This window comes from Oryza glaberrima, chromosome 1 (assembly GCF_000147395.1).
Source record: "Oryza glaberrima chromosome 1, OglaRS2, whole genome shotgun sequence".
Lineage (NCBI taxonomy): Eukaryota > Viridiplantae > Streptophyta > Magnoliopsida > Poales > Poaceae > Oryza > Oryza glaberrima.
The window spans coordinates 25,506,377-25,521,770 of record NC_068326.1 but is presented as its reverse complement, the minus strand read 5'-3'; the positions used below and the strand labels follow the sequence as shown (position 1 = coordinate 25,521,770).

General features: G+C 38.6%; 2 protein-coding genes across 4 annotated transcripts; both read left to right on the top strand.

Moving 5' to 3' along the window:
• The first annotated feature begins 231 nt into the window (after positions 1–231).
• Positions 232–5,611, top strand: LOC127760394 (beclin-1-like protein). 3 transcript variants are annotated; one of them, XM_052284647.1, is made up of 10 exons: positions 232–552; positions 1,302–1,651; positions 1,869–2,039; positions 2,398–2,522; positions 2,907–2,955; positions 3,371–3,529; positions 3,607–3,692; positions 4,199–4,270; positions 4,538–4,705; positions 5,001–5,611. In XM_052284647.1, the coding sequence occupies exons 1-10, from the start codon at positions 396–398 to the stop codon at positions 5,182–5,184; spliced, it is 1,521 nt and encodes a 506-aa protein (XP_052140607.1). In that variant the 5' UTR covers positions 232–395; the 3' UTR covers positions 5,185–5,611. The 3 variants fall into 3 exon arrangements, with proteins under 3 accessions (XP_052140607.1, XP_052140605.1, XP_052140606.1); XM_052284645.1 differs by having other exon boundaries at positions 246–552; positions 4,556–4,705; XM_052284646.1 differs by lacking the exon at positions 5,001–5,611 and having other exon boundaries at positions 246–552; positions 4,556–4,709.
• A 3,830-nt stretch (positions 5,612–9,441) lies between these two features.
• LOC127783194 (long chain acyl-CoA synthetase 4-like) lies at positions 9,442–15,133 on the top strand. The gene is made up of 19 exons (XM_052310432.1): positions 9,442–9,781; positions 9,961–10,024; positions 10,145–10,234; positions 10,338–10,394; positions 10,832–10,880; positions 11,046–11,122; positions 11,516–11,555; positions 11,639–11,733; positions 11,992–12,159; positions 12,244–12,354; positions 12,491–12,578; positions 12,698–12,764; positions 12,861–12,936; positions 13,037–13,154; positions 13,265–13,513; positions 13,704–13,843; positions 13,957–14,139; positions 14,227–14,346; positions 14,446–15,133. Exons 1-19 carry the CDS (start codon positions 9,612–9,614, stop codon positions 14,479–14,481), a joined length of 1,998 nt encoding a protein of 665 aa, XP_052166392.1. The 5' UTR covers positions 9,442–9,611; the 3' UTR covers positions 14,482–15,133.
• Positions 15,134–15,394: the final 261 nt, after the last annotated feature.

The window sequence follows — 15,394 nt, the reverse complement described above, 5'->3', positions numbered from 1 at the left end:
AGGGAGAAGTGCGGTGGGGCGTAGTTAGGCGGAGAGATTATAGGGAGAGAGATCGCGGTTTAGAGGGAGAATCGCGCATGGGAGAAGGTGGGAGCGACGTGAGGCGTTGGATCTGTGAGAGGGCATCCTGACCGATCAACGAGGAATGAGGAATATAACATTGTGTTGGTGAATTATAGGGTAGACTAGTATTAGGTTATTATCCCTGACAGGTGGGCTCCACATGTCAGCGACTGTTTGCTCGTTGCTGTTTGCTCCCGCGACGACGAATCCGTGCCGACCTCGCTTCCCCGCCGGCCGCCATGAAATTGGAGCTTCCGAGAGGAGAAAATCTCGAGAAGTAGAGAGAGAAAACCACAGCGTGAGCGAGCGTGGGCGTCCTTGATTCCGGCGACATGAAGGCCCCCGCCGCGGCCGCGGCCGCGGTCGGCAACAGGGCTGGTGGGGTGGATCCGTCGATTCCGCGGTTCAAGTGCCAGGAGTGCCACCGCGCGCTCGTCGTCGTCGGCGTGGATTCCTTCGCCGATAAGCTCCCGGCTCAGGCCACCTCTGGTACCCTTACGCCCTGTCCGATTCGCTTCCCGTCCCTTCCCTACCTCCGGGGAAAATTGGGCATATGATTGAATTGTTAGGAAGTAGTGTAGTTCTCTTAAGTAAAAACCTAGGTTTGTATTGGGTTATATTAGTTGCCGAATTTCTGATGAAATGAGTAGTTGTTTGTTGGTTCTAGACAAATGGAATCCAATACTGATATCGAAATATATGCATTGTTGAGTTGAATGCATAAGTGCAATTTTGTTCGATTTGATAGTGCGACGGTGAGAACTTTACAGTGCTTACTGAAATTACTGTTGGGATTGCGGATTCCTGTAAAGCTGAAGTTCCTGTTTCTGGTGTAGTGGTGTGTGTTTATGGTTTTTCCTGGCATTACTGATTTGAATTGAAAGTTGGAACTTAAAACTACTGTAGTCTTCGTAATGGTGGCAGCATGGTTTACTTAGTTTACGTGGTATATGCTTCTGTTGCCACTCTTATCTTCCTGTGGACTGGAGGTATTACTCTAGTGTGTATCAGTCTAATGTTTATACCTGCAAGTTTCCACCCAAGATAAATCATAGACCATTTCGTCATATACTCAGATCGAATATTTTTATCATTTATTATGGCTCCACCACTTCTTGCTTCGTTTTCTCTACATGTTTTCTTTTATGTAAACTAATGCATCATTTGTGCCAGAGATTTGTCTTGAAAGTAATTGTTAGCTTTCAGTTTCTTCAAAGTCATTGTTCCTATCTATGCAGCGCATGCATCCTCTGTTCATGGAAGTATTATGGGAGCTAGCAGGATGGATAATTCTTATGTCGTGCTATCCAAGCAAAACAAATCTCATGGCCATGGAATTCCCCCACGCCCACCAAGTGCAGCAGCCCCACATATCGAACCTAACCAGCCAACAAGAGCGATGGAGGGTTCATATATAGTGCTTCCACCTGCTGCTGCTTCCATATACAAGACATCTACTTCTGAAGGAGGTGGTGCGCAGTTGCCACCACCAAGTATCAATTCCAGTAGTTTGTTACCAGGAAATAGTTTTCACTCTAACGTGACTGTATTAAAACGGGCATTTGAGATTGCTACGTCACAAACTCAGGTACAATGCTTGCTTAATCTGTCTCTATATTATTGAATGTCTGGGCTCGCATGCATTTGCAATTTCTGCAATTTACTTGCTGCTGCAATTATTGCATCGTAATTCTCTCTTTTTTTGTGTGTGTTGTATGTGGGAAGTACATTTATTTGCGTGACTTGATGGCTCATTGTTAAATGTTATATGCTGATAATGATGTAAATCTGCAATGTACTTGCAGGTTGAGCAGCCAATGTGTCTGGACTGTATGAGGTTGCTCTCTGATAAGATGGATAAGGAGATTGAAGATGTTAATGCTGACATTAAAGCTTATGAAGTCTGTCTTCAACATTTGGAGCAGGAATCCCACACTGTCCTCAGCGATGCTGGTTTTCAGAAGGAGAAACTGAAGGTGACAATCTCTTTTACATATGTATGATCAGCTGGTGATTAACGAGATTAGAAATGCAGGAGAGCGTGCTGCTTGGGACAATATAAGAGAAGACAGAAGATTTAGTTTCTTCTGTATACCAATCATGTACAATGTAGTTTAAATGAAAATTAATTCCTCTTCAACCTCCATCAAAGAGGATGCATGTCGGTTTAGAAGGACATTAAAAGTGTAGTCTTGAAGAAGTTGCCCAATAGTTCTGTAAAAAACCTTGCTTGCATGATAAAAAAAATAGACTCAACAATAGTTTATTTTGAACTGATCGATGCCATTATTTTCTTGGAACTAAACAGCTTTGTGTTTGTGCCATTGATTTCAGATTGAAGAAGAAGAAAAGAAGCTTAACGCCGCTATTGAAGAAGCTGAAAAGCAATATTCAGAAATTAGTTCTGAGATGAAGGATCTTGAAATAAAATCTAAAAAATTTGAAGAATTGGAAGAAAGGTCAGTTTACCTTTCCATTATGTTCTTGTTATTACCTCAGAAGTTTGTCTACAGGGGTCAGGATGCAGAGTCTCAGATTATTTTTAATTCAATTTTGCGTGTGAGTCCTGATCGTGCTTTTTTTTTTCTTTATGATGAATTCTGGCCTAGAATACTGTATGAATATATCAGTGTTACATTAAAAAATATTAGTATATTTTGCTCTTGAAACTAAAACAGCTCGTTTCTATTCAAAAGATAACACTGCCACAAACACAGTATTATCGTATTGCTACAACAATTATCCGGTGGTTTGTGCAATCCGGAACTACTATGTTGGCTATGTTATTCGCAGAGTTCCTGTTACTTGTCAAACAAAGCTGATGTATTATATTTTTGAAACAGGTATTGGCATGAATTCAATAGCTTTCAGTTTCAGTTGACATCTCACCAGGTATATGCCTACTGCAGGCCCTATCAGAATAGCATATTAGCAATTCATTATTTTATCAACATCTTTTTTGGTATCTACTCAAGAGTGTACAGACAAGCAGGACGTGCATTCTGTCCCAGATCTGTCATATAGCTCACGCAGTATAAACCAAGTCTATGCCTTTATGGCTCTATGGTTGATTTTGTGATCCCGTATTCTGTTGGCAAAACATAAATCGCTTTTAGAAAGTTTTATTGTTTATGCCTTATGCATACTATCTGCATTATCGTGCTTTACACTGCCTTCTTGTTTGAAAATACTATCTTTAGTTTTGGTTCCTTATCTATGTGTATGCTTTCTGATGGCTAAGCTGCATGCCAACTTTTATCTCTGATACTTAGAAATCGTTGACTAAATTTTTCGCTTCACTATTCAGGAAGAAAGAGATGCAATTTTGGCCAAAATAGAAGTTTCACAGGTTCATTTGGAATTGCTGAAGCGAACAAATGTTCTCAATGATGCATTCTATATTTCACATGATGGAGTAATTGGAACAATAAACAACTTCCGACTGGGACGCCTTCCTAATGTACAGGTAATTATGCAAAATTTACAGATATACCACATCTCATGTTTGATCCTTTGTTAATAAATCTGATACCCTTTTCTTAGGTTGAATGGGATGAGATAAATGCTGCTTGGGGTCAGGCTGCTCTTCTTTTGCATACCATGGCTCAGTACTTCACCCCAAAATTTGAGTATCCTTGACATATTGATGACTATTTATTTTACTACAATTAATCCATTGGTCATTCTTTTGAGAAGGAATTCCCATTGATCTTCCCCTCATCAACTAGTTACACTTATGCCACATGTTTCAATGCATTTTAGTAGTTACTCCATGTAGTTATCCTTTGTCCTTTTTATACGGAAATATCGATGAGGCTTATCCTTTGTACTAGGAAGTGTGTTATGAAACTTTGGTTTATGAGACTGTTCATGAGAAAGATCTGGCACAGATGTATAAGTCCAAACTAGGAAGAACAAAAGGTGTTATAGCAATTTGGAAAGATAGTGGATGCACATCAACCCCTCTTATATTGTATTTCATGATAGGTGTTGCTTAAGTTTTTCAGAAGTTCTTCTTATCTCTCATCACTAATGTTTCACAAGTGCATATTCAGGCTAAATGGAAATTTAAACTTAATTGAAGGTGTTCATATAAACGATGACTTCTCTTTGGAGTTCCTGAACTTTTTTCTAGGTACCGGATTAAGATTCACCCTATGGGTAGCTACCCAAGAGTCACAGATATCCACAAAAATACATATGAACTGTACGTTTCCCCCTGGCTAATTAGTATTCCTGTTTTTCTTTTTCTAAAATGAACTTCCAGAAGATTTGTAATGTAGCTTTTCTAAGGTTCATAATATGTTTATCTGATCATTGGTATTGACTATAATTTACAAGAACATTTTGTAGTAGTAGTAGTAGTAGTAAGAGGAGGAAGGGGTTGTGCACTTTCTATATTTGCCCTATTTACTGACAGTTTGCTCTGGGTGTGCATTTTTCATATTTGTTGTCCCTTTGTTGAGCACTGCAGTTATATCATGCTAACCAGGTTTGGTCCCGTGAATTTATTCTGGAGCACACGTTTTGACAAAGCCATGACATGGTTTCTGACCTGCCTGCAAGATTTTGCTGAGTTCGCTATTAGCTTGGATAAAGAGAACAATGTACCACCTGAGAAGTCATTAAAGCTCCCATACAAGTAAGATATATTTCAACTTTATGGTACTGTGTTACTTTTGAAATTGAGTACATTTTATTATATGAATTGCATGGTTCATGCTTACAAGTTACAACACTTCTTCTATACATTGTACTTAGAATAAAATGTGCTCATCAGTCATCATTGAGGATACTTAAGATGGGGAAGGATTGTGATTGCAATGTTCTCTTTCCTTCATATGATAATTTTACTTATATAAGCAAGAGCATTCCTACGTTATGCAAGCATTTTCACCTGTGCTACTGCTAATTTAAATTACTACTCTGTTTCGCAGGATTGATGGTGACAAGGTAGGGAGCCACACAATCTTCTTAAGTTTTAATAAAGTGGAGAACTGGACGAAAGCACTAAAATACACGCTGTGCAACTTGAAGTGGGTCCTCTACTGGTTTATCGGCAATACGAGTTTCGCACCACCATCTGGATCTTTGTGTGCAGCGCAATCATCTAAGAGATGATGATGTCACTGACCTATTAAGGTGGTGTTTGGATCAGGGACTTAACTTTAGTCTCTATATTTAGACACTAATTTAGAGTATTAGATATAGACTACTTACAAAACTAATTATATAAATGAAAGCTAATTCGCGAGACAAATTTTTAAGCCTAATTAATCCATAATTAGAGAATGTTTACTGTAGCATCACATAGGCTAATTATGGATTCATTAGACTCAATAGATTCGTCTCGCGAATTAGTCTAAGATTATGAATGGGTTTTATTAATAGTCTACGTTTAATATTTGTAATTAGTGTCCAAACATCCGATGTGATAGGGACTTGAAAGTTTTAGTCCCATCTAAACAGCGTCTAAACTGATTGTAGCCGCACATTGAACAGATAGTAGCATTGGCGTGACATATTCAAAGATCAATAGTTTATACAACTAACTCTTCGCTTCTTTTAAGTGGTCACTGTATACTTGACCCTTGTATGTATAGTCTCCTTTGGCATCTAATCAGGTCTGCAGTCAAATTGGAATGTCGATAAAATACTGTAGTGCCGTGGTCTTCTCTTTTCCGAAAAAAAGATGGACAAGTGTTTGTACTGACTTCCTCAATGCCCTCCCTTTCACAAACTTCTTTGCTTCCCGTATTTGATATGATTTCTTTACATGTTTTAATGCGTAAGTGCATAAGCAAAGTGCTTACATCTTATCGAATTTCATGTGCGGTAACGTTTACATCAAGACCACAAGCAATGTATGGTACTATGGTTACCCGTACCTCCCGTGCAGCCAATGCTACGTACAAACCATTTCCTTCTAACTAACTTCGACGCCACCATTAATATCACCCGTAGTTCCAACAGCGACACACAACACACATCGAAATATTGAAGAATAAGTTCGCATGAAGATGAATAGGAAACCACCGATGTCACGGACCCTGCATGCTGGAACTATCCAAAAGAACATGAATTCAAAAAAAGCGGGATACTATCTCTTAGGGTGAGTTTAAAAGATAGGGGATTGAGAAGATTGGGAAGATACGCAAAACGAGGTGACCCATTAGTGCATGATTAATTGAGTATAAACTATTTTAAATTTAAAAAAGGATTAATATGATTTTTTAAAGCAACTTTTCTATAATTTTTTTTAAAAAACGCACCGTTTAATAGTTTGGGAAACGTGCGCGCGGAAACGAGGTGTTTTCTCACCCTATCTCACACAAACGAACGCAGCCTTAATCTGCTATTCAAAAAACGTGAATCCATAGTGGAATATCTCTGAATCGGCTACAGAAAAAACAAGTCATGCCACTTTTTAGGAACGGAATTTCAACACCAGCTAATCTGTTTGAAATCGGAGTGTGTTCCAATTTCTATGATAGTCCTAGTGAAGAAAATAAAGGAGGCCAAAATCTAGACCCTAGAGCATGGGTAGCAATACAACAACATGTCTACATAACAAGAATAATAGAAATATTAACTATTAAATAAATAATAGTGAGCATTATATAATTTATAAAATCGATGCATATATAAGTGAAATAACATAGTTTTTGAAACGATGGGATACAACATGTTCAATAAATGTGTTATGTCTTCTGATGACTTGATCTGTACTTTGGAAACCTTCGAAACGACTACAACTACACGATTAAACAAAACAAGGCCAAAGCACTAAGCAAAAGACCCAAACAGTACATAAAAAGCACATAAATAAATTCTTCATGATTTAACAAGAAATTATTGACTCAAACGGATCAATTTATAGTATGTATGGCCGAGAAGTAACCATCTGAATTTAAATTCAGTTAGTATTCTCGTAGAAGAAAACGACTCTTACAACTTATCCCATATGTTTTTTCCTTCCTTATACAATTTTTAATATTTGCACAACTCTTTTTACTCATGGCACTCTAAATGCCGGCTCGTTAAAAAAAAGCCTGAATTGATGACCTCTGAAGAATACGGTTGCTTTCCAGTGTAGAAACACAGTTCCACGATTCAGTTAACCATCACTGAACTGGTGAAGCAACAGATGGTACTCGTAGGTTAATTTGGACTCCTCGATTTAAAAAGCCAACTACTAATTAAGGCCCTCTTTGTTCAGGCTTATAAGCCAACTTATAAGTCGAAAAGTCTAAGCCAAAACAAACAAGCAGCTTTTTTATTTGGCTTTTTTGAAGCCATAAGCCACTCTAACACTATTAAGCCAAAAGCTAGGTTAGAGAAGCTTTTTTGGCTTATATGAAATAGATGTATGACTCTACCACTAAACTTAGGACATTAAATCCACTGGCTTATAAATCATATAAGCCAATAAGCTGACTTAAAAGTCTAGGCCAATAAACCTAAGCCTAAATAAAGAGGGCCTAAATCTGGCAATCCGCTTTTCCTGTGTGCTGCTGTTAATTTCCCGGTGGCCGGTCTGGTCCCGTTTGGATGGCTCTCGCGGTCTCGCCTCTCTCGACCGGTCCAGCATTTGCTGCTTGGTCGCAACTCCCCACCCGCTCGCACGCCGCGACCGTTGAAATTGGAATCCTTCCTGCGCGAGGGGAAAAGTGTGGCATGAACAGAAAAAAGAAAAAAAAAAACAACAACTCACTTTCGATGCAGGACTCGTACGCAGTCCATCGCGACGTGCACAGACGCCGATCTCCCCTCCTAATTAGCACTGCACATGATTTGCTATCTCGATAAATATTCCGGAGTAAATTATACTAACGGTTCTTAAACTTGTAACGAACTTTCACTTAGGTCCACGAACTTACAAAACACGCATCAAGATCCTTAAACTTAGTTTAATGTATCATCACGGTCCAAACCCTGGTTTAACCATGGTCTTGCCTATATGGTATGTCACGTGGACGATGACATAGCAAAATTTTCTTTTTCCCTTTCTTTCTTCCCATCTTTTCTCTCCTTCCTCACCTCGCGTGGAGAAAAATGCAGCAGAAGAGAGAGGAAGGAGGCAAAGTGGAGAAAAAAAAGAGATAAGAAGGGAGAAAAAAAGAAGGAAGAAGGGAGAAAAAAAAAATTTCATTTCATCGTCTATGGAGCATGCCACATAGGCAAAACCACGGTCAAATAAGGCTTTGGACCGGGATGATACATTAAACCAAGTTTAAGGATCTTGATGCGCGTTTTGTAAGTTCATGGATCTAAGTGAAACTTCGTTACAAGTTTAAGGACCATTGGTGTAATTTACTCAATATTCTTGTAATCCACGATAAATAAAAGAAAAATAGATATGCCAACACAGCTGTACAAGCAGATATGACCCCGTTCGTAACCGATTATGTGGATTGTATCTAATTGTTTAAGATCAATAAAACTCTCTTTATCTAAAAAATGTGGACTGTATCTCGATTTCTGTTTTTTAAATTGCAAAATGATACATTTTGTGTGAAAACTTTTCTAATATATCACATAAATACATTTTTAAGTTTGTAATATCTAAAACTTAATTAGTTATATGCTAATCTCTTTCTTGTTTTTCATACACTAGCTTCATCTTCGATACTTTCTCCGTTTCGTATTATAAGTCCGTTTGATCTTTTTTCAGGTCAACCTTCTTTTGACCAAGTTCAAAAAACACTTAACAGCATTTACAACATTAAATTTTATTAATATAATATTGAATATATTTTGATAATATGTTTGCTTCGTGTTAAAAATGATGCTATATTTTTCTATAAATTTTATCAAACTTATAAATACTTTTTTTCATCCCATAATATAAGACATTCACGTATTTTGATATTCAACTTAAGAAAACATTTGAAAAAAATAGTATAATATAAATTAAATTTTATTTGTTGAAAATAATATCATTGGATTGCTATTTGAATTTACTTTTCATATGGTTATAATTTTATTGATACAAATAGTATATAAGAAATTATAAATTAAAAATTAGTTTTAAAAACTATGTCAACTTTGATTATAAGCCTTATTTATAATTCGAGACATACTTCCTCCGTTTCACAATATAAGACTTTCTAGCATTGTTCATATCCATTTAGATATTAATGAATCTAGACATGCATATATATGTTTAGATTTATTAACATCTATATATATGTGGGCAATACTAAAAAGTTTTACACTGTAATATAAGAGTACCGATGAAACGGAGAGAGAAACGAACACCACCATACAGTAATAAAAAAAATACATAGGCTTAAATAGAATAATAATAATGCAACCGGCAACCACCCGCAACCGCAACGCGAGCGCTGGGTTTTAAACGCGAGAGGCCCCGAGCCGTGGCAGCGCGCAGCTCTCGTCCCCTCGTGCCGTGGCGACTGAGATCTCTCTCGTCTCGTGTATAAATTTCCTTCGCCTTAGTTTCGCATCTGCTATCTGCTTCTTCTTCTTCTTCTTCCTCTGCTGCTGCCGCGTTGCGTACGGTCGTGGGAGGAAACAGGGAGAGGGGGATGGCGGCCTCGACGATGAAGCACCTCGTGCAGGTCGGGGAGGCGCGGGAGGCGGCGGCGGAGGACGGAGGGGCGCCCTCGGCCGGGCCGGCGTACCGCTGCGCCTACGGCGGGGGCGCCGCCTCGCCGCCCGCCGTGCCGGGGCTCGAGTGCTGCTGGGACATATTCCGGTACGTCGTTGCCGGATCTGTTCGTTTCGTTCAATCTGGGCCGAACCGCCGGTGGCGGAGGTTTCTCGCCCCCAATTTCTGAGCCAAACCGGCCGCGATTAGGGGGAAATCCGCCCTATTGATTGTTGATTCCCCTCCTGACATTGCTCTCTCTGTGCGTGTGGCGCGTGCCATTGCAGGATGACGGTGGAGAGGTGCCCGGACAACAAGATGTTGGGCCGCCGAGAATTCGTCGACGGCAAGGTACGTTCACCGCCGCGTGTGTCTCTGTTTTTGTTGTTTTTTGTTTTCGTTTTTGTTTTTTCTGGTGGGATTGATCGGTTGATGGCGTCTCCGTCTTGGGCTGATTCCGCCGTGGTTCAGGCTGGCAAGTACACGTGGATAACTTACAAGGAAGCGTACGACACCGTGATCAAGGTGGGCGCGTCCATCCGGAGCCTTGGAGTCGGCAAGGTACGCAATTCATGTTTGTTCATTCTTGCTCTGTGATCTGGGGGAGTCGTGAATGGCTAAGAAAGTTGTGTATGTGCTAATCGGTTGCTGATTTGGTCTGCAGGGTGGACGCTGTGGTATTTACGGAGCCAACTGCCCTGAGTGGGTTATCAGTATGCAGGTATGATGATAGTAAACGATCGCTATGTGGTTTGATGTACATGACGCACATTGGAAACGATTTCACACTGCGGATCACATCGCGTTGTTTGTTGTAGACTATGTTGCCAGGTGTTTAAACCAAATTGTGCAACCTCAACCTTAATTGTCCCAAACAACTCTTTTAGCTACAAGTCCTACACGGTTTTCCCTCTCCTGGCAGAAGAAACAGTGTAGTTTCTCAGTACAGGAGTTTTTGTTTTGTCAATTGCATTGGTCACCTGAAGAATAAAACGTGTTTTTTTTTAGATTTCTCTGAGACGTGAATCTCCTATAATTGTACTGCGCTGCATTAAAATTAGTGCCACACTTGCATCTTTTGTTTAATATGTCACAATATTATTTGCAATGCTATCACTGCTCCCTTTTACTTATGTTTTTCTTTGCTTAACACTGCAGGCCTGCAATGCCCATGGCATATACTGTGTTCCGTTGTATGACACGCTAGGTAAGTTGCTGGTTTCATTGAGAACCAGGAACACATGAAATTGTATCTGGAACTTTTTTTTTGGAAAGCAATTATCAGTATCACAACACATAAACGTGCATTTGAATGGTAGATGCTTGTTTAACAATGCTCCCTGACATCTTGCATCATTTTCTGTGGTTGTAGGTGCTGGGGCTGTAGAATTTATACTGTGCCATGCTGAGGTAGAAATTGCTTTTATAGAGGAAAAGAAGATAGGAGAGGTAAATTCCTTCACTGGAACACTTAATGGCTTAACTGCAAAGTTACCCATACTAATGTTTTAATGCTATTTGCTAGTATGTGTCTACATAATTCAGAATGTCTTATAAATCTGTAAGTTACTAACTATGAGATGTTGTCCGCTATATAATATCTTGTATTTTTTTTTTTGAAAAGAGAATATCCTGTAATATTATATTCCATTGAATTTCACTGTACTATTCTAAAAATCATCATATTGCATTTCCAATGGTAGTTTTCCTACTCGCAGATAGGAGTAAGGAGGAAGGCATGAAAACGTGTTGGTTTCATATATTTATTGTAAAATGGTATTTGCCGTGCTTTTATACTAGGGACAATCTTCTTTGTGATCTGAGAAGCTCTGATCTTTTCAGGTGCTCAAGACATTTCCAAATGCAACAAAGTATTTGAAGAGTAAGTTAGATTTTCTTTTCCCTTTGTTACAGGGCTACAATGTTTTTTATGCTTTACTGATATGATATTATTTTGTTTTAAAGCAATTGTGAGCTTTGGAAAGGTCAATCCTGAACAAAAGGAAAAGGTTGAACAAAACGGAGTGTCCATCTACTCGTGGGAAGAGTTTTTGCAGTTGGTAAGGTTCTTGTTTATTGATCTAGCTCGCAGCAGAAATGTGTTTTGATATAGCAAACATAATAATTTTTGAAGAAAAACATATAGCATCATACTACTGAGTAATGACAAATCTGTTGTTTCAATTAAAAAATAAGCAATCTGTTGAATGTACTATGACCTGTTTCTGTTTCAACTCTACAAAATAATTTTATGGACATCAGAGCAATGTGACTTTATATTCATCTGGTATTAAGATAATTGTCTGTTTTACCTGCAGGGAGGTGAAGAAAAGTATGAACTTCCTACAAAGCAAAAGGATGATATCTGTACAATAATGTACACCAGTGGAACAACTGGTGACCCTAAGGGAGTTTTAATCTCCAACAGGAGCATTATTACTATTATTTCAGCAGTAGATGGGTTCCTTGCAAACTCAAAAGAGCAGGCAAGGCATTTAACATTTTATTTCAGTTTAATTATATTGCTATGTTTGTTCATCATTCTTCTAAATTTTATTCCACTGTAACAGCTTCGTGAAGATGATGTTTACATTTCTTATCTTCCTCTTGCCCATATCTTTGACCGTGTACTTGAGGAAGTGTTCATTCACCATGGTGCATCAATTGGATTTTGGCGTGGAGTAAGAATGAAAAACTCACTGTTTAATACTTGTTACTTTATTGTTTGAGAAATGCTTGTTATTATTTTCTGAAAATCACTTGACATTTTATTTCATGTAAAAGTAGCATGTTTGACAAGTGTATGTTTTGTCTCAGGATGTCAAACTCTTGGTTGAAGACATTGGAGAACTCAAGCCAACAATTTTCTGCGCTGTTCCACGTGTACTAGACAGAATTTATGGAGGTACTGCATTTGAAATAATAAATTTTAACCTCGCAGCCATAGATATGTAGTGGTAATGTACATTAATGCAATTCAGCCATTCAGGTAGATATTAATGCACAATTGCTTCTATGATTCAGGACTGCAAGATAAAGTTTCGACTGGTGGTTTCCTGAAGAAGACACTGTTTAATGTTGCTTACAAATAGTAAGATTTTTCAGGTGTCCCTGATCCATCACATCATGCTTATTTATGCTAACATTGTCATCAAACTCTAATATGCTACTCTAAATGATTATGCAGCAAACAAGGGAATATGGTGAAAGGAAGCAAGCATGAAGAAGCTGCTGCCATGTTCGATAAACTAGTCTTCACCAAGGTAAACTTGATTGCTAAAAGTTTTCAATTTTTACCAAATTACATTATCCTTTTAGACATCTTTACTGACACCATTTTAAATCTTCTTTTACACAATGTAGGTTAAACGAGGATTAGGTGGCAGAGTACGACTTATTTTGTCTGGTGCAGCTCCCCTGTCTAATCATGTTGAAGAGTACCTGCGTGTGGTAACTTGCTCCCTTGTTCTTCAGGGCTATGGTATGCTTGTGAAACCACGTCAATGATCTTATAATTAAAAAAAAAATGATATCTCGAGTTCCCGAAGACACCTAGTGTTTAATTTCGTTTGCTTGCTTTCTTCATTGCAGGTCTTACTGAGACCTGTGCTGGGTCCTTCGTTTCCCTTCCAAACAACATGTCGATGCTGGGAACTGTAGGCCCTCCAGTCCCCTATGTCGAAGTACACCTCGAGTCTGTTCCTGAAATGGGATATGATGCATTGTCAAAAGAATCACCTCGTGGGGAGATTTGCATCAGAGGGGACACCTTGTTCTCAGGGTACCACAAACGAGAAGACCTCACCAAGGAAGTTTTAGTCGATGGATGGTTTCACACAGGTATGCCAACATATGCATTTGAACAAATGTGTTTGTCACTACCATTCAAGAAAGGCAAGAGAAATCCAGAGCTTTCATGGACCTGTTTTGCCAAGAAACGCTTTTCATATCAAAAGAGACTGACCTGTTAACAGAATGCTTTGACATTTACCAAATCTTGTAACCGGCTCACTTTGATATCTTACTGTAGGAGACATTGGTGAGTGGCAGTCTGATGGAAGCATGAAGATCATTGATCGCAAGAAGAACATCTTCAAGCTCTCCCAAGGAGAATATGTCGCAGTGGAGAATTTGGAGAACATATTCGGTCAAGCTCCTGGTGTTGATTCGGTACAATCTGATAACCTAGCTTTCATTTGCTCAAGACCTTTTTTCCATTATAACCGATCTTATGTTTCCATATGTTGACATGCTGACTCGCCGTTATTTGACAATCTCTCCAGATTTGGGTGTACGGGAATAGCTTCGAATCATGCTTGGTTGCAGTGGTCAACCCGAACAAGCAAGCTCTGGAACGATGGGCAGAGTCAAACGGGGTAACTGGAGACTTTGCTACCATGTGTGAAGATCCTAAAGCAAAAGAATTTATCTTGGGAGAATTAACCAAGACTGGTAAAGAAAAGAAGGTAAGTAATTTAGACAAGTGACAATGCATACGCGATCCTCTCGCAGATTAGGATTGACTCATCGTTCTCTTGATCTTGTTACAACAGCTCAAAGGCTTTGAGCTCATCAGGGCTGTTCATCTGGAGCCAGTGCCATTCGATATGGATCGTGACCTAATTACCCCAACTTACAAGAAGAAGCGGCCACAGCTGCTCAAATATTACCAGGTAAGAACACTAGAAAAATATCTTCCTGCAATTTAAGCTACTTGGATTATCATCCGTCTAAATCTGGAACTCTGTCCGACAATCTGCCATTTTTTTTAGAACGTCATCGACAGCATGTATAAGAACATGAAGTAGGACTGGACTCATGGCGGTACGGTGGACCAAAACTTCACTTAGTAATTTCGATGCGAACGGAAAGAAAGAATTTGGTGATAGTTAGGCTTATTTTGTTTTCATTTTCTCCTAAATTTGGACGTGTAATAGTTAGTCTTACATAGCCGTGCTAGCATGAGCGACCTCATATATTACCGTGTCAATTCTTGCATTTTCTTTGCACTGATAGAAAAGAGTGAACAGATACAAAACTGTTGCTGGCGAGTTTCTACTGTGTGAATTTACATTCTTTTATGGCAACAAGGACACATACTTTACTCCTGTATTGTTATACTTCGGCCCAGTTCTTTACGAAAACTGCTGATATAAGATAAATAAATATATTTTTAAGTTTATAACAATTAAAATTTAATTAATCATATGCTAATAACTTTCATGTTTTCCATGCTCTAACTTTATCTTTTTAGTGAAAACGGACACCACCTCCATATGAAGGATGAGTAATTGCTTTGCTTACCATAGGACTGCTGCCATTGGCCCCAAGTTGATGAGTTTAAAGGCTTCGTTCTAATGTGTAATGCAAGTTGCTTTACTTTTTTACCGGTAAGATATGAGTAATTAAGTATTAATTATTATAATTTTGGAAGATATATTTTTTTTGTTTTTCAAGAAACACACCATATAGTAGTTCAGAAAACAGAAGACATATCCGGTGAAAACGAGCTTGAGTGTTGGAAACTCGTGAAAATTATATCTAAAAGTTTTATAAATTCATGAAAAAATTACTCGAGATAGCTGTAGATATCAAATACATTCTCACCAAATCTCATCTCCAAACTCAACTTCGTTTAGGAGAAAAAAAAAAGGACAAATTCCGGATGAACAGTGTCATGTTACTATTCACCCAAAATTTATCTTTTTTTTACTCCTTAAC